The sequence below is a fragment of the Palaemon carinicauda genome, chromosome 20 (genome assembly GCF_036898095.1).
Source record: "Palaemon carinicauda isolate YSFRI2023 chromosome 20, ASM3689809v2, whole genome shotgun sequence".
Lineage (NCBI taxonomy): Eukaryota > Metazoa > Arthropoda > Malacostraca > Decapoda > Palaemonidae > Palaemon > Palaemon carinicauda.
The window spans coordinates 117,425,652-117,445,651 of record NC_090744.1 but is presented as its reverse complement, the minus strand read 5'-3'; the positions used below and the strand labels follow the sequence as shown (position 1 = coordinate 117,445,651).

Genomic DNA, 20,000 nt, shown 5'->3' with positions numbered 1-20,000 from the left:
AATCGTCACTAATCCGCAGTTGGCCATTGTGATGAAAACTGGCCAAATCCCAGACATGCTTAAGGACATATCTGAGGCTTTTGTCCTGCAGGGCCCTAGAAACGACTGTATATATATGCGTAAAAATCACTGGAAAACGTGATGCTCACATGCAGAAGAAGCACAGGGAAAATGAAAATACGAAATATACGATTAAGTCTTGACTAGTTTCGTGATACTTCTTCAGACGACTGAAGAAGTATCACGAAACTAGTCAGGACTTAATTGGAAAACTTCGTATTTTCATTTTCCCTGTGGTTCTTCTGCATATATATATATATATATATATATATATATACACAAACTCTTCCATCATCCAGCAGACCCCGCTCTTCTTCTTCCAGAGATTATTATGTAAAGTCATAAATCGTAATTGAGTTAGGTATATTTACTGCGCCATACTGCCTAGCTACGCCTCAGCCTCACCTGGCTGGATCAAGGTCTTCAGAAGTACACATGGAAGAATCCTGATCTTAAGAGACCTTCGAGTTTTTTGGGCGTGGCCCCCTTTTTTTTTTTTTTGGAAAATCCAGTCTCAGCCCTCATCTCTCTCTCTCTCTCTCTCTCTCTCTCTCTCTCTCTCAGTGTGGCAATTGTTGTACCTACAAAATAGCAAATACCTAGAATAGACTTCCAGCGGATGTAGTAAACAGTAACAATGAGGTAGACGAGTTTAACAATAAGTTAGACAAGAACGTCTTTGAGGCATCCAAAATCCTTGTAACTCTCTCTCTCTCTCTCTCTCTCTCTCTCTCTCTCTCAAGAATAAGTTAGAGAAGATCATAAAAAACTCAAAATGCTTAAACTAAATCTCTACCATAGAGCAAATGGAAGAGTCTCCGCGGATGGACTAAAAAGTCATTGAGACATCCAAAATCCTTGTAACTCTCTCTCTCTCTCTCTCTCTCTCTCTCTCTCTCTCTCATTAAGGTAGACAAGATATCTAAATGCTTAAACTAAATCTCTCTACTAGAGAGCAAATGGAGTCTCCCCGGATGGACTAAAAAGTCTTTGAGATATCCTAATTCCTTGCAACTCTCTCTCTCTCTCTCTCTCTCTCTCTCTCTCTCTCTCTCTCTCAATAAGGTAGACAAGATATCTAAATGCTTAAACTAAATCTCTCTACTAGAGAGCAAATGGAGTCTCCCCGGATGGTCTAAAAAGTCTTTGAGACATCCTAATTCCTTGCAACTCTCTCTCTCTCTCTCTCTCTCTCTCTCTCTCTCTCTCTCTCAATAAGGTAGACAGGATATCTAAATGCTTAAACTAAATCTCTCTACTAGAGAGCAAATGGAGTCTCCACGGATGGACTAAAAAGTCTTTGAGACATCCCAAATCCTTGTAACACTCTCTCTCTCTCTCTCTCTCTCTCTCTCTCTCTCTCTCTCTCTCTCTCAATAAGGTAGACAAGATATCTAAATGCTTAAACTAAATCTCTCTATTAAAGAGCAAATGGAATCTCCGCGGATGGACTAAAAAGTCTTTGAGACATCCAAAATCCTTTTAAATATCTCTCTCTCTCTCTCTCTCTCTCTCTCTCTCTCTCTCAATAAGGTAGACAAGATATCTAAATGCTTAAACTAAATCTCTCTACTAAAGAGCAAATGGAGTCTCCGCGGATGGGCTAAAAAGTCTTTGACACATCCAAAATCCTTGCAACTCTCTCTCTCTCTCTCTCTCTCTCTCTCTCTCTCTCTCTCAATAAGGTAGACAAGATACCTAAATGCTTAAACTAAATCTCTCTTCTAGAGAGCAAATGGAGTCTCCGCGGATGGGCTAAAAAGTCTTTGAGACATCCCAAATTCTCTCTCTCTCTCTCTCTCTCTCTCTCTCTCTCTCTCTCAATAAGGTAGACAAGATATGTAAATGCTTAAACTAAATCTCTCTACTAGAGAGCAAATGGAGTCTCCGCGGATGGACTAAAAAGTCATTGAGACATCCCAAATTCTCTCTCTCTCTCTCTCTCTCTCTCTCTCTCTCTCTCGGGTTGGTGGCAAACTGGTCAGGTTCTCTGCCTCTGTAACTATGCAGTTTTCTCATCTTGGTGTACCAATGATGGCTCTATCTTTATCACTTACGTTCTTAGATACATCTCCTTGCTCTGGTGTGTTTGTTTGTTTGTTTGTGTCTTTGTGTACCTCGAACTTGGTTACCAGAATGTCTTTTGATATCTTTAATTCAAGTTACCGGAATATCTTTATTTATATCCAAGTCTGTTACAAGAATGTCTTTAACAATCTCCAACTCTGTCTATAGACTTCCATGATATGTCCAAAGCTTCATTTTTTTTATTAATATATTTATTTTTGCTTATAGAATTCCATGATTTGTCCAAAGCATATATTTGTATATTTATTAATATATTTATTTCTGTTTATAGAATTCCATGATATGTCCAAAGCTTCATTTTTTTATTAATATATTTATTTTTGCTTGTAGAATTCCACGATATGTCCAAAGCATATATTTGTTTATTTATTAATATATTTATTTCTGCTTATAGAATTCCATGATATGTCCAAAGCTTCATATATTTATTTATTAATATATCAATATATTTATTTCTGCTTATAGAATTCCATGATATGTCCAAAGCATATATTTATTTATTTATTAATATGTTTATTTCTGCTTAATGAATTCCATGATATGTCCAAAGCTTCATATATTTATTTATTAATATATTTATTTCATTGTAATGAAAATTCTATATTTATTTATTTCATTGTAGTGAAAATTCTATATCAATTTATTTCATTGTAGTGAAAATTCTTTATTTATTTATTTCATTGTAGTGAAAATTCTATATTTATTTATTTCATTGTAGTGAAAATTCTTTAATTGTTTATTTCATTGTAGTGAATATTCTTTATTTATTTATTTCATTGTAGTGAAAATTCTATATCAATTTATTTCATTGTAGTGAAAATTCTTTAATTGTTTATTTCATTGTAGTGAAAATTCTTCTTTTGTCTATTTCATTGTAGTGAAAAATCTTCATTTATTTATTTCATTGTAGTGAAAATTCTTCATTTATCTATTTCATTGTAGTGAATATTCTTTATTTATTTATTTCATTGTAGTGAAAATTCTTTATTTATTTATTTCATTGTAGTGAAAATTCTTCATTTATTTATTTCATTGTAGTGAAAATTCTTTATTTATTTATTTCATTGTAGTGAAAATTCTTTATTTATTTATTTCATTGTAGTGAAAATTCTTCATTTATTTATTTCATTGTAGTGAAAATTCTTTATTTATTTATTTCATTGTAGTGAAAATTCTTCATTTATTTATTTCATTGTAGTGAAAATTCTTCATTTATTTATTTCATTTTAGGGAAAATTCTTCATTTATTTATTTCATTGTAGTGAGAATTCTATATTTATTTATTTCATTGTAGTGAAAATTCTATATTTATTTATTTCATTGTAGTGAAAATTCTTCATTTATTTATTTCATTGTAGTGAGAATTCTATATTTATTTATTTCATTGTAGTGAAAATTCTATATTTATTTATTTCATTGTAGTGAAAATTCTTCATTTATTTATTTCATTTTAGGGAAAATTCTTCATTTATTTATTTCATTGTAGTGAGAATTCTATATTAATTTATTTCATTGTAGTGAAAATTCTATATTTATTTATTTCATTGTAGTGAAAATTCTTCATTTATTTATTTCATTTTAGGGAAAATTCTTCATTTATTTATTTCATTGTAGTGAGAATTCTATATTTATTTATTTCATTGTAGTGAAAATTCTATATTTATTTATTTCATTGTAGTGAAAATTCTTCATTTATTTATTTCATTGTAGTGAAAATTCTTCATTTATTTATTTCATTGTCGTGAAAATTCTTCATTTATTTATTTCATTGTAGTGAAAATTCTTCGTTTATCTATTTCATTGTAGTGAAAATTCTTCTTTTATCTATTTCATTGTAGTGAAAATTCTTCATTTATTTATTTCATTGTAGTGAAAATTCTTCGTTTATTTATTTCATTGTAGTGAAAATTCTTCATTTATTTATTTCATTGTAGTGAAAATTCTTCATTTATTTATTTCATTGTAGTGAAAATTCTTCGTTTATTTATTTCATTGTAGTGAAAATTCTTCATTTATTTATTTCATTGTAGTGAAAATTCTTCATTTATTTATTTCATTGTAGTGAAAATTCTTCATTTATTTATTTCATTGTAGTGAAAATTCTTCGTTTATTTATTTCATTGTAGTGAAAATTCTTCATTTATTTATTTCATTGTAGTGAAAATTCTTCGTTTATTTATTTCATTGTAGTGAAAATTCTTCATTTATTTATTTCATTGTAGTGAAAATTCTTCGTTTATTTATTTCATTGTAGTGAAAATTCTTCATTTATTTATTTCATTGTAGTGAAAATTCTTCATTTATTTATTTCATTTTAGGGAAAATTCTTCATTTATTTATTTCATTGTAGTGAGAATTCTATATTTATTTATTTCATTGTAGTGAAAATTCTATATTTATTTATTTCATTGTAGTGAAAATTCTTCATTTATTTATTTCATTGTAGTGAAAATTCTTCATTTATTTATTTCATTGTAGTGAAAATTCTTCGTTTATTTATTTCATTGTAGTGAAAATTCTTCATTTATTTATTTCATTGTAGTGAAAATTCTTCATTTATTTATTTCATTTTAGGGAAAATTCTTCATTTATTTATTTCATTGTAGTGAGAATTCTATATTTATTTATTTCATTGTAGTGAAAATTCTTTATTTATTTATTTCATTGTAGTGAAAATTCTTCATTTATTTATTTCATTGTAGTGAAAATTCTTCATTTATTTATTTCATTTTAGGGAAAATTCTTCATTTATTTATTTCATTGTAGTGAGAATTCTATATTTATTTATTTCATTGTAGTGAAAATTCTATATTTATTTATTTCATTGTAGTGAAAATTCTTCATTTATTTATTTCATTGTAGTGAAAATTCTTCATTTATTTATTTCATTGTCGTGAAAATTCTTCATTTATTTATTTCATTGTAGTGAAAATTCTTCGTTTATCTATTTCATTGTAGTGAAAATTCTTCTTTTATCTATTTCATTGTAGTGAAAATTCTTCATTTATTTATTTCATTGTAGTGAAAATTCTTCGTTTATTTATTTCATTGTAGTGAAAATTCTTCATTTATTTATTTCATTGTAGTGAAAATTCTTCATTTATTTATTTCATTGTAGTGAAAATTCTATATTTATTTATTTCATTGTAGTGAAAATTCTTCATTTATTTATTTCATTGTAGTGAAAATTCTTCATTTATTTATTTCATTGTAGTGAAAATTCTTCGTTTATTTATTTCATTGTAGTGAAAATTCTTCATTTATTTATTTCATTGTAGTGAAAATTCTTTATTTATTTATTTCATTGTAGTGAAAATTCTTCATTTATTTATTTCATTGTAGTGAAAATTCTTCATTTATTTATTTCATTTTAGGGAAAATTCTTCATTTATTTATTTCATTGTAGTGAGAATTCTATATTTATTTATTTCATTGTAGTGAAAATTCTATATTTATTTATTTCATTGTAGTGAAAATTCTTCATTTATTTATTTCATTGTAGTGAAAATTCTTCATTTATTTATTTCATTGTAGTGAGAATTCTATATTTATTTATTTCATTGTAGTGAAAATTCTATATTTATTTATTTCATTGTAGTGAAAATTCTTCATTTATTTATTTCATTTTAGGGAAAATTCTTCATTTATTTATTTCATTGTAGTGAGAATTCTATATTTATTTATTTCATTGTAGTGAAAATTCTATATTTATTTATTTCATTGTAGTGAAAATTCTTCATTTATTTATTTCATTTTAGGGAAAATTCTTCATTTATTTATTTCATTGTAGTGAGAATTCTATATTTATTTATTTCATTGTAGTGAAAATTCTTCGTTTATTTATTTCATTGTAGTGAAAATTCTATATTTATTTATTTCATTGTAGTGAAAATTCTTCATTTATTTATTTCATTTTAGGGAAAATTCTTCATTTATTTATTTCATTGTAGTGAGAATTCTATATTATTTATTTCATTGTAGTGAAAATTCTATATTTATTTATTTCATTGTAGTGAAAATTCTTCATTTATTTATTTCATTGTAGTGAAAATTCTTCATTTATTTATTTCATTGTAGTGAGAATTCTATATTTATTTATTTCATTGTAGTGAAAATTCTATATTTATTTATTTCATTGTAGTGAAAATTCTTCATTTATTTATTTCATTTTAGGGAAAATTCTTCATTTATTTATTTCATTGTAGTGAGAATTCTATATTTATTTATTTCATTGTAGTGAAAATTCTATATTTATTTATTTCATTGTAGTGAAAATTCTTCATTTATTTATTTCATTTTAGGGAAAATTCTTCATTTATTTATTTCATTGTAGTGAGAATTCTATATTTATTTATTTCATTGTAGTGAGAATTCTATATTTATTTATTTCATTGTAGTGAAAATTCTATATTTATTTATTTCATTGTAGTGAAAATTCTTCATTTATTTATTTCATTGTAGTGAAAATTCTTCATTTATTTATTTCATTGTAGTGAGAATTCTATATTTATTTATTTCATTGTAGTGAAAATTCTTCATTTATTTATTTCATTGTAGTGAAAATTCTTCATTTATTTATTTCATTGTAGTGAGAATTCTATATTTATTTATTTCATTGTAGTGAGAATTCTATATTTATTTATTTCATTGTAGTGAAAATTCTATATTTATTTATTTCATTGTCGTGAAAATTCTTCATTTATTTATTTCATTGTAGTGAAAATTCTATATTTATTTATTTCATTGTAGTGAAAATTCTTCATTTATTTATTTCATTGTCGTGAAAATTCTTCATTTATTTATTTCATTGTAGTGAAAATTCTTCGTTTATCTATTTCATTGTAGTGAAAATTCTTCTTTTATCTATTTCATTGTAGTGAAAATTCTTCGTTTATTTATTTCATTGTAGTGAAAATTCTTCATTTATTTATTTCATTGTAGTGAAAATTCTTCATTTATTTATTTCATTTTAGGAAAATTCTTTATTTATTCATTTCATTGTAGTGAAAATTCTTCTTTTATTTATTTCATTGTAGTGAAAATTCTTTATTTATTTATTTCATTATAATGAAAATAAACTCCCACATACCCTGCTTCGACGGATTGATATAATTCAAGATTTGTAATGCATTTTTGGAAAGTTTTATATATGATTATAAAATATCGCATTTTCTAATTCATGATATAATTTTTTTAGACGACTCATTTATAGATTTTTCTCGTATTTGAAATTTTTAAAATATTAATTGGGTTTTCTGATTAATTATTCAATGGATGAATGAAAAATTTATTAGTTAATATTAATTGAATTAATCAGTTAATATTAGGAAGAATCCAGATGATAATATTAATAACAATAATAATAATAATAATGATGATAAACTTTCAGACCTCAAGTAATTTTATGATATCATACTATTACTATTATTATTTCAATAATAATAATACAAGAATTATGGTAATATAAGAGAGAGTCGAAAAAGCAAGTCCAGCCCTATGATGAGGAAGTCTCGCTCTGTTACGATAACAGTTTTTGCCACTAGTGAGTCAAACTTACCTCGGGCTGGAGGACGGGAGTGAGAATTGTGGAGTTACACACGGAAAGTGGTAGAGTTAGTAATGATGGTATCAATTTCAGACAAATAAAATCTACGGGGATTAAACATACATTTTAAGTTTTTTTTTCTTTTAAACCTCACACACTGTAGTATTATAATGTTAGATAAAATTAAATTTTATTATTATTATTATTATTATTATTATTATTATTATTGTTGTTGGTTGTTGTTGTTAGTATTATTATCATTATTATTATTATTATTGTTGTTGTTATTATTGTTGTTATTATTATTATTACTATTATTATTGTTGTTATTATTATTATTATTATTATTATTATTATTATTATTATTATTATTGTTGTTGTTATTATCATTATTATAATAATTATTATTATGGTTTGCTGTTGTTGTTATTATTATTATTATTATTATTATTATTATTATTATTGTGGTTGTTATTGTTATTTTTATTATTATAATTATTATTATTACCGCCGCCAATGAATAACAACAACAAAAACAACAACAATAATAATAATAATAATAATAATAATAATAATAATAACAACAACAACAACAATAACAACACAAACATCCTCACCTAAACCCCTATTAAGAAACTTTAAGAAAAACCCCGAAATTAAACCTATATGAAAAACTCATTGATTTGAGCATTTCCGTCTTGGAAGAAGAAGACGAAGAAGATCAAACCGTTCGACCCTGAGCTAAGAGATCGACCTGTCAATAACAGGGAGGTGACAATATCACCTGTCCTTTGACGGGTAAATTGGCCGTCAAATTTGCATAATGGCCTCCTGACTTGTGCGAAAGGATCTAAAATCCTTTGACCTCCTTTTTCACGGATCCTAGGATTCATAAAATCGCTCGGAGGATATATTATAACCCTGGCTATTGTCACTTAGTGTTTTAGGAGTGGGTGGTGGAGAGAGAGAGAGAGAGAGAGAGAGAGAGAGAGAGAGAGAATATTCAGTGATAAATCTTTGCTTGAATTGAAATCTGATAGTTTCAAGATGAGAGAGAGAGAGAGAGAGAGAAATATTCACTGATAAATCTTTGCGTGAATTGAAATGTGATACAGTTTCAAGATGTGTGTGAGAGAGAGAGAGAGAGAGAGAGAGAGAGAGAGAGTTTCATTGATAAATTTATGCTTAGATTGAAATCTGGTAGTCTAAGAGAGAGAGAGAGAGAGATTCATTGATAAATTTATGCTTAAATTGAAATCTGATAGTCTCAAGATGAGAGAGAGAGAGAGAGAGAGAGAGAGAGAGAGAGAGAGAATATTCAGTGATAAATCTTTGCTTGAATTTGAAATCTGATACAGTTTCAAGATGAGAGAGAGAGAGAGAGAGAGAGAGAGAGAGAGAGAGAGAGAAATTTTCACTGGTAATTTTATGCTTGAATGAAATATGATAGTTTCAAGATGAGAGAGAGAGAGAGAGAGAGAGAGAGAGAGAGAGAGAGATTCATTGATAATTTAATGCTTGAATTGAAATCTGATACTCTAAAGGAGAGAGAGAGAGAGAGAGAGGAGAGAGAGAGAGAGACAAATTTTCACTGATAATTTTATGCTTGAATTGAAATCTGATACAGTTTCAAGATGAGAGAGAGAAGAGAGAGAGAGAGAGAGAGAGAGAGAGAGATATTCACTGGTAAATCTATGCTTGAATTGAAATCTGACAGTCTCAAGAGAGAGAGAGAGAGAGAGGAGAGAGAGAGAGAGAGAGATTCATTGATAAATTTATGCTTAAATTGAAGTCTGATAGTCTCAAGATGAGAGAGAGAGAGAGAAGAGAGAGAGAGAGAGAGAGAGAATATTCAGTGATAAATCTTTGCTTGAATTGAAATCTGATACAGTTTCAAGATGAGAGAGAGAGAGAGAAAGAGAGAGAGAGAGAGAGAGAGCGAGAGAGAGAGAGAGAGAGAGAGATTTTCACTGGTAATTTTATGCTTGAATTGAAATCTGATAGTTTCAAGATGAGGAGAGAGAGAGAGAGAGAGAGAGAGAGAGATTCATTGATAATTTAATGCTTGAATTGAAATCTGATACTCTAAAGGAGAGAGAGAGAGAGATAGAGAGAGAGAGAGAGAGAGAGAAATTTTCACTGATAATTTTATGCTTGAATTGAAATCTGATAGTTTCAAGATGAGAGAGAGAGAGAGAGAGAGAGAGAGAGAGAGAGAGAGAGTTTGCTAGTTATATGTACGTGGATGGATATCTAACTGCAAAGTAAAAATTTTGAGCAAAAAATATAATTTCCTGATTTGTGGCTTCGTATCAAAGCAGAATAACATATTTTATAGATCATAATACTAATTTTCTCTCTCTCTCCCTCTTTTCTCTCTCTCTCCTCTCTCTCTCTCTCTCTCTCTCTCTCTCGTATCTGCTCCTATTTTAATTATTGTTTCGTTTTTTATTTGTTTTTCAATGCAATGTTATTCATCTACAATTATTTTATTTTTATGAAAGAAGTTTTGTATAGTTAATGGTGTAATTTTTGCATTTTCTGTCAATACAAGAATAATGTTCGAAGTTTTTCCATTATTACTAAGATTTAAATGCTTATTATTACGACAGAGAGAGAGAGAGAGAGAGAGAGAGAGAGAGAGAGAGAGAGTTTTTCTGTCAATATTGAAAATAGCGTTCAACGTGTACCCAGTAAACTAAGGTTAAATACTTGTTATGAGAGAGGAGAGAGAGATGAGAGAGAGAGAGAGAGAGAGATTAGAGAGAGAGAGAGAGAGGCACGAGGCTGGTTGCACCGATAGTCGGTGTCCTGATGTCTTATCGTTTGCCAAAAGAATTCTTTTGCTTGAGTTTATGGACTGAAGCTTTAAGTTAACGTACCGGAAAAAAGGAGAGAAAAATTTCTCCTGCCATAAACCTTCTTAACACAGCACTCCCCTCCCCCCTTCCCCTCCTCCTCCTCCTCCTCTCCCCCCTTATAGGGTGTAGGGACAGCGGAAGGCCCCTCCTAAAAGGATGTCTCCACGGCAGAGGGCTGCGACGGTAGGAGAAGGCCCTTCTGTGCCTGTGCACTCAGGTGGAAGCGATGATTAAGAATTTTATTGCAGTCTCCCCATTTGCGGTCTCTCCCTCACTCCCGTTTTCTATGACGGTAAACAATCGCTTCTCCAGGTGTGGGTGAACAGCTTATTAGCATAATGACCTCCACGTGAGATATTATAATGCTCGGGACAAAAGAAATGGTTTCGCTTGATATAACCCTTTTATAACGCCCTCTTTTTTTCTAATTTTGATGGAGGACTAAGGTGTTTTGGAAAGGGATTTTTATTATTATTGTTATTATTATTACCATTCCTTTCAACCTGACTTATAGTCACATTTTCTAAATCCAGATTCTTTCTATCATATCTAGCTTAAACACATGACCCCCACCCCCCACCCCCTCTCCTCTCCCTCCTTCTATACCCCTCCTCCAACCCCTCCCCCTTCTTGGTTTTGCTCCAAAAAACTCCCCTCCCCCAAAACACCTTGATTTATGATCCGGCAAACACCCTGGGCAAAAGTTTTTCTGGCCCGAAATTGCTTCGGTATGGTGCCCCGTCTTAACCCTTTGGTAGGGTTCTGTCTTGGACAGAAGGGAGGAAGACGGGGTCCTTGGAGTCGGGAAGACAGGCATAACACCTGTCTGTTTTTTTCAACTCTGTCAATTTTTTTTTTTTTAAATTGCAGGTATTACCAGTCTCTGCCAGTTATTATTATTATTATTATTATTATTATTACTTGCTAAGCTACAACCATAGTTGGATAAGCAGGATACTATAAGCCCCAGCGGCTCCAACAGGGAAAATAGCCCAGTGAGGAAAGAAAACAAGGAAAAATAAAATATTTCTATTACAGTAACATCAAAATAAACATTTCATATATAAAAACTAAACAAAACAAGAAGAAGAGAAATAAGATATAACAGTATGTCCGAGTGTACCCTCAAGCAAGAGAACCCTAACCAAAGGTAGTGGAAGATCATGGTACAAAGGCTACGGCACTACCCTAGACTTAGAGAACAATGTTTTGATTTTGGGTGTCCTTCTCCTAGAAGAGCTGCTTACCATAGCTAAAGAGTCTCTTCTACCCCCTACCAAGTGGAAAATAGCCGCTGAACAATTACATTGCAGTAGCTAACCCCTTGGGTGAAGAAGAATTGCTTGGTAATCTCAGTGTTGTCAGGTGTATGAGGACAGAAGAGAATGTGTAAAGAATGGATCAGAGTATTCGGTGTATGTGTAGCCCCTTGGATTACCTTGTAGGTCATCTGCAGCCATTGCCTGGTCCTCCCTGGTCACAGTTTGATGGAGATGGAACTTGGCCGCATATGATATGTATATATGGTCAGTCTCTAGAGAACTGACCAATTTTTTAGAGCATTGTCCCATCTCTAGAGCATTGCCCTATCTCTAGAGCATTGTCCCATCTCTAGGGCATTGTCCTATCTCTAGAGTATTGCCCATCTCTAGGGCATTGTCCTATCTCTAGAGCATTGTCCCATCTCTAGGGCATTGCCCTATCTCTAGAGTATTGCCCCATCTCTAGGGCATTGTCCTATCTCTAGAGCATTGTCCCATCTCTAGGGCATTGCCCTATCTCTAGAGTATTGCCCCATCTCTAGGGCATTGTCCTATCTCTAGAGCATTGTCCCATCTCTAGGGCATTGCCCTATCTCTAGAGTATTGCCCCATCTCTAAGGCATTGTCCTATCTCTAGAGCATTGTCCGATCTCTAAGGCATTCCCCTATCTCTAGAGCATTGTCCCATCTCTAAGGCATTGCCCTATCTCTAGAGTATTGTCTCATCTCTAGGGCATTATCCTATCTCTAGGGCATTGTCCCATCTCAAGGGCATTGTCCTATTCTAGAGCATTGTCTCATCTCTAGGGCATTGTCCTATTCTAGAGCATTGTCTCATCTCTAGGGCATTGTCCTATCTCTAGAGTATTGTCTCATCTCTAGGGCATTGTCCATCTCTAGGGCATTGTCCCATCTCTAGGGCATTGTCCTATTCTAGAGCATTGTCTCATCTCTAGGGTATTATCCTATCTCTAGGTCTTGCCCTATCGCTAAGGCATTGTCCTATCTCCAGAGCATTGTCTCATCTCTAGGACATTGTCCCATCTCTAGGGCATTGTCCTATTCTAGAGCATTGTGTCATCTCTAGGGTATTATCCTATCTCTAGGCCTTGCCCTATCTCTAGAGCATTGTCTCATCTCTAGGACATTGTCCCATCTCTAGGGCATTCTCCTATCTCTAGAGCATTGTCTCATCTCTAGGGCATTGTGCCATCTCTAGGGCATTGTCTCATCTCTGGGCATTGTCTCATCTCTGGGGCATGGTTCTATCTCCAAGGCATTGTCTCATCTCTAAGGCATTGTCCCATCTCTAAGGGCATTGTCTCATCTCTGGGGCATGGTCCTATCTCCAAGGCATTGTCCCATCTGTAAGGTAGTGTCCTATCCCATGGACATCAACTCACAGATAATCCTCTCTCTCTCTCTCTCTCCTTCTCTCTCTCTCTCTCTCTCTCTAGAGAGAGAGAGAGAGGAGAGAGAGGCTTTGTTAGTTTTCCTTTCAAGACAGCGCCGTTTCAAATTGCTTTACACCCTTGGAGCACGTCGGGGAAATTCCCTCTGTGCTCTTCCCATCAGCTCTTCCTGATCACGTTGATTGATTACATTTTTTTGTCATTGGTTTTCGTGGTGGTTTTTCAAAATTGTTCCTCTTACACTGAACTGACAAAGGAACAGTTTTCCTCTTACATTAAACTGATAAAGGAGCAGTTTTCCTCTTACATTAAACTGATAAAGGAGTAGTTTTCCTCTTACATTAAACTGATAAAAGAGCAGTTTTCCTCTTACAATAAACTGATAAAGAAACAGGTTTCCCCTTAGATTAAACTAGTAAAGGAGCAGTTTTCCTCTTACATTAAACTGATAAAGGAGTAGTTTTCCTCTTACATTAAACTGATAAAGGAGTAGTTTTCCTCTTACATTAAACTAATAGGCAGATTTCCCTTAGATTAAACTAATAAAGGAGCAGTTTTCCTCTTACATTAAACTGATAAAGGAGCAGTTTTCTTCTTACGTTAAACTGATAAAGGAGCAGTTTTCCTCTTACATTAAACTAATAAAGGAGCAGTTTTCCTCTTACATTAAACTGATAAAGGAGCAGTTTTCCTCTTACATTAAACTGATAGAGGAGTAGTTTTCCTCTTACATTAAACTAATAAAGGAGCAGTTTTCCTCTTACAATAAACTGATAAAGGAGCAGTTTTCCTCTTACATTATACTGGTAGAGACAGGTTTCCCCCTTAGATTAAACTAGTAAAGGAGCAGTTTTCCTCTTACATTAAACTGATAAAGGAACAGTTTTCCTCTTACATTAAACTGATAAAGGAACAGTTTTCCTCTTACATTAAACTGATAAAGGAACAGTTTTCCTCTTACATTAAACTGATAAAGGAGTAGTTTTCCTCTTACAATAAACTGATAAAGGAACAGTTTTCCTCTTACATTAAACTGATAAAGGAGCAGTTTTCCTCTTACAATAAACTGATAAAGGAGCAGTTTTCCTCTTACAATAAACTGATAAAGGAGTAGTTTTCCTCTTACATTAAACTAATAAAGGAGCAGTTTTCCTCTTACAATAAACTGATAAAGGAGCAGTTTTCCTCTTACATTATACTGGTAGAGACAGGTTTCCCCTTAGATTAAACTAGTAAAGGAGCAGTTTTCCCTCTTACATTAAACTGATAAAGGAACAGTTTTCCTCTTACATTAAACTGATAAAGGAACAGTTTTCCTCTTACATTAAACTGATAAAGGAACAGTTTTCCTCTTACATTAAACTGATAAAGGAACAGTTTTCCTCTTACATTAAACTGATAAAGGAGCAGTTTTCCTCTTACAATAAACTGATAAAGGAGCAGTTTTCCTCTTACATTATACTGGTAGAGACAGGTTTCCCCCTTAGATTAAACTAGTAAAGGAGCAGTTTTCCTCTTACATTAAATTGATAAAGGAACAGTTTTCCTCTTACATTAAACTGATAAAGGAGCAGTTTTCCTCTTACATTAAACTGATAAAGGAACAGTTTTCCTCTTACATTAAACTGATAAAGGAGCAGTTTTCCTCTTACATTAAACTGATAAAGGAGCAGTTTTCCTCTTACAATAAACTGATAAAGGAGCAGTTTTCCTCTTACAATAAACTGATAAAGGAGTAGTTTTCCTCTTACATTAAACTAATAAAGGAGCAGTTTTCCTCTTACAATAAACTGATAAAGGAGCAGTTTTCCTCTTACATTATACTGGTAGAGACAGGTTTCCCCTTAGATTAAACTAGTAAAGGAGCAGTTTTCCTCTTACATTAAACTGATAAAGGAACAGTTTTCCTCTTACATTAAACTGATAAAGGAACAGTTTTTCCTCTTACATTAAACTGATAAAGGAGCAGTTTTCCTCTTACATTAAACTGATAAAGGAACAGTTTTCCTCTTACATTAAACTGATAAAGGAGCAGTTTTCCTCTTACATTATACTGGTAGAGACAGGTTTCCCCTTAGATTAAACTAGTAAAGGAGCAGTTTTCCTCTTACATTAAACTGATAAAGGAACAGTTTTCCTCTTACATTAAAACTGATAAAGGAACAGTTTTCCTCTTACATTAAACTGATAAAGGAGCAGTTTTCCTCTTACATTAAACTGATAAAGGAGCAGTTTTCCTCTTACAATAAACTGATAAAGGAGCAGTTTTCCCTCTTACAATAAACTGATAAAGGAGTAGTTTTCCTCTTACATTAAACTAATAAAGGAGCAGTTTTCCTCTTACAATAAACTGATAAAGGAGCAGTTTTCCTCTTACATTATACTGGTAGAGACAGGTTTTCCCCTTAGATTAAACTAGTAAAGGAGCAGTTTTCCTCTTACATTAAACTGATAAAGGAACAGTTTTCCTCTTACATTAAACTGATAAAGGAACAGTTTTCCTCTTACATTAAACTGATAAAGGAGCAGTTTTCCTCTTACATTAAACTGATAAAGGAACAGTTTTCCTCTTACATTAAACTGATAAAGGAGCAGTTTTCCTCTTACATTAAACTGATAAAGGAGCAGTTTTCCTCTTACAATAAACTGATAAAGGAGCAGTTTTCCTCTTACAATAAACTGATAAAGGAGTAGTTTTCCTCTTACATTAAACTAATAAAGGAGCAGTTTTCCTCTTACAATAAACTGATAAAGGAGCAGTTTTCCTCTTACATTATACTGGTAGAGACAGGTTTCCCCTTAGATTAAACTAGTAAAGGAGCAGTTTTCCTCTTACATTAAACTGATAAAGGAACAGTTTTCCTCTTACATTAAACTGATAAAGGAACAGTTTTCCTCTTACATTAAACTGATAAAGGAGCAGTTTTCCTCTTACATTAAACTAATAAAGGGAGTTTTCCTGATTCATTAAACTGATAAAGGAAAAGGTTTCCTCTTACATTGAACTGACAAAGGAACAGTTTTCATGTTGCATTAAATTGATAAAGGAAAAGTTTATTCTTACATTAAACTGGTAAAGGAGCAGTTTTCCTTTTACATAAAACTGATAAAGGAACAGTTTTCTTCTCACATTGAACTGATAAAGGAGTAGTTTTCTTCTTACATTGAACTGTTAAAGGAGCAGTTTTCCTTTCACACAAAACTGACAAAGAAATAGTATTCCTCTTATATTGAACTGATAAAGGGACTTTACCAGATGCATTAAACTGATAAAGGAATTTTTTTCCTCTCACATTTAACTGACATGGGAACAGTTTTCCTGGTGCATTAACCTGTTCAATGGAACATTTTTCCCCCAACGCATTAAACAGGTTAAAGAAATAGTTTTCCTCTTACATAGAACAGATAAAGGAACAGTTTTCCTGTTGCATTAAACTGTTCATTGAAATTTTTTTTCCCAGACGTATTAAACAGTTTAAAGAAACAGTTTTCCTTTCACATAAAACTGATAAAGGAACAGTTTTCCTCTTGTACTAAACTGACCAAGACACGCCACGCCAAGGTGCGAGATAAAGGTGTACCCAAGTTGCACTTGTCTTTTGTGTGTGTTTGTGTGTGTGTGTGAGGGGGGGGGGGGGGTATTGTCCTAGAGGGTATGTGGGGGGGGGGGAGGGTTGTCCGAACTATTGGGGGGGGGGGGGGAGGGGGATTGTCCTTCAATCTCCATTGGAATTTAAAAGCATGTTTGTCTAGAACTCTAGATAAATTTTTTTTTTATTTTTTTTTTCGCTCACTAACCTCGGATTAAAGCGACCAGTTTTTGCTGAACCTCCCGGTGGGGTTTGAGGGTTTAACCCTCATTATTTTGGGCGACCCTCTTCTTCTTCTTGGGTTTGGAGACCAGCGTCACATACTTGGATTATAATGATGGTTTTTATTGTGTTTTTTCATCTGTTAGTTAGATTATACGAGTTTTTTTGTATTTGTATATATAGGCTACGTACATGGCATCTTCAAATGAAGATGAATTTAAGTTGATTTTCATTTTATGTCATTTATGTGATTATATATGTTTACTGTTTATATACATATACAATGCAGTGTGTATATATATATATATATATATATGTATATATATATATATATATGTGTATATATATATATATATATATATACATATATATATGTATATGTATATATATACATATATATATATAAATGAATAAGTATGTATATATATATATTTATATATATATATGTTTATATATAGTGTATATATACATATATATAAATGAATATATATATATATATATATATATAAAAACAATATATATATATGTGTGTGTATGTATAAATATATATATATATATATATATATTCATTTATATATATGTATATATACACTATATATATATATATATATATATATATAAACATATATACTATATATATATATATATATATATAGTTCTCTTAAATTCGGGCTTCGAAATATATGTATTTTCTAAACCTCAAAAGTACTATGATAAACCTTTTGATTTATGTTGAAAATCATATTTCGGAAAATTAGAATAAATTTTCTATTTGAGTATTAGGCTTTGTATACTGTATTTCCGTCACTCCCCGGTTAAAAAACTGTTTTAATCTCCAACCTCTAATTTGTGATATAGAAATCAGGTATATTCGTTACCCTTTAATTCATGATGAATAAATATGGTATGTTTTTCACCCCTTAAATTGTGATAATTAAATCATGTATAATTTTTACCGCTAATTCGCGATGAATAAATCAGGTATATTCTTCACCGCAGAAATCATGATGCATAAATCAGGTTATATTCTTCACCCCTTAACCACACGACAAATAAATCAGGTATATTCTTTCACCCCTTAACACACGACAAATAAATCAGGTATATTCTTCACCCCTTAACACACGACAAATAAATCAGGTATATTCTTCACCCCTTAACACACGACAAATAAATCAGGTATATTCTTCACCCCTTAACACACGATAAATAAATCAGGTATATTCTTCACCACAGAAATCATGATGAATAAATCAGGTATATTCTTCACCCCATAATTCATGATAAATAAATCAGGTATATTCTTCACCAAATAATTCATGATGAATAAAATCAGGTATATTCTTCACCGCAGAAATCATGATGAATAAATCAGGTATATCCTTCACGCCCCTAACGTGCTAAATAAATCAGGTCGGAAAAGGATTTTTAAACGTCAAAATCTTCAGAGGGAAACATTTAATCTCTCAACTTGTCAAGAGGTTTCGTAACCGAATAAGTCTTCTTACTTCAACACTTTTCCAAATCCATTTTTCGAATATGGAATTCTATCCTCAAAATCCTATTTTTATTTTTTTTCTTTACGATTGGAACCAAGAGATCCTATACCTTCATCCTAGAACACCTGGCAACCTCTCCCTCTTTCTCTCCCTCTACCTCTCGCTCTACCTCTCCCTCTCCCTCTCACTCTCCCTCTCCCTCGCCCTCTCTCTCCTATCCTATATCCTCAAAATCCTATTTTTATTTTGAGATCCTATACCTTCATCCTAGAACACCTGGCAACCTGTCCCTCTTTCTCTCCCTCTACCTCTCGCTCTACCCTCTCCCTCTTCCTCTCACTCTCCCTCTCCCTCGCCCTCTCTCTCCTATCCTATATCCTCAAAATCCTATTTTTATTTTTGAGATCCTATACCTTCATCCTAGAACACCTGGCAACCTCTCCCTCTCTCTCTTTCTCTCTCTCCCTCTCCCTCCCCCTCCCCCTCCCCCTCCCCCTCCCCCTCCCCCTCTCCCTCTCCCTCTCCCTTTCCCTCCCCCTCTCCCTCGCCCTCTCTCTCCTATCCTATATCCTCAAAATCCTATTTTATTTTTGAGATCCTATACCTTCATCCTAGAACACCTGGCAACCTCTCCCTCTCTCTCTTTCTCTCTCTCCCTCTCCCTCCCCCTCCCCCTCCCCCTCCCCCTCTCCCTCTCCCTCTCCCCTTTCCCCTCCCCCTCTCCCTCGCCCTCTCTCTCCTATCCTATATCCTCAAAATCCTATTTTTATTTTTGAGATCCTATACCTTCATCCTAGAACACCTGGCAACCTCTCCCTCTCTCTCTTCTCTCTCTCTCCCTCTCCCTCCCCCCTCCCCCTCTCCCTCCCCCTCCCCCTCCCCCTCCCCCTCTCCCTCTCCCTCTCCCTTTCCCTCCCCCTCTCCCTCGCCCTCTCTCTCCTATCCTATATCCTCAAAATCCTATTTTTATTTTGAGATCCTATACCTTCATCCTAGAACACCTGGCAACCTCTCCCTCTCTCTCTTTCTCTCTCTCCCTCTCCCTCTCCCTCCCCTCCCCCTCCCCCTCCCCCTCCCCCTCTCCCTCTCCCTCCTATCCCTCTCTCTCCCCCCTCTCCTACGTTACAAGGGAGGATACCTGTTGCATTTTCTCACCCATCTTCCTCTATTCTCATCCTACTCCTTCTTCCACATCCTTCCAGTTCCTTCCAGGTCGCGTCTGGAACGAGTATATTTTCCAGTAATCCGCCCCACACATTCATGGAAAGATTTTCAAAACGAAGGAATTAAGGATGCGATTTTTGATTTGGGGGGTGAGTGATGGTTGGATGGAGACGCCCCCCCCCCCTTCCCCCCCTTCCCCGCTTCCCCGCGCCCGCTGGAATATTCCAAAGACCCAATAATGCCGGCGGGAAAGCTGCTTATGTATTTACGCTCCGCTTCGAAGCGACGTCTACCCTG

The 20,000-nt window shown here is 32.9% G+C and overlaps 1 protein-coding gene across 1 annotated transcript in view; it reads left to right on the top strand.

Annotated features, from left to right (window-relative positions):
* Window positions 1-20,000, top strand: part of LOC137660097 (uncharacterized) — a 45,645-nt gene that overhangs the window by 25,196 nt on the left and 449 nt on the right. Inside the window, exon 3 of the mRNA XM_068394815.1 lies at window positions 18,638-18,971. Within this exon, the coding sequence (XP_068250916.1) occupies window positions 18,638-18,971 (334 nt within the window). The remainder of the gene's footprint in view (window positions 1-18,637; window positions 18,972-20,000) is intronic.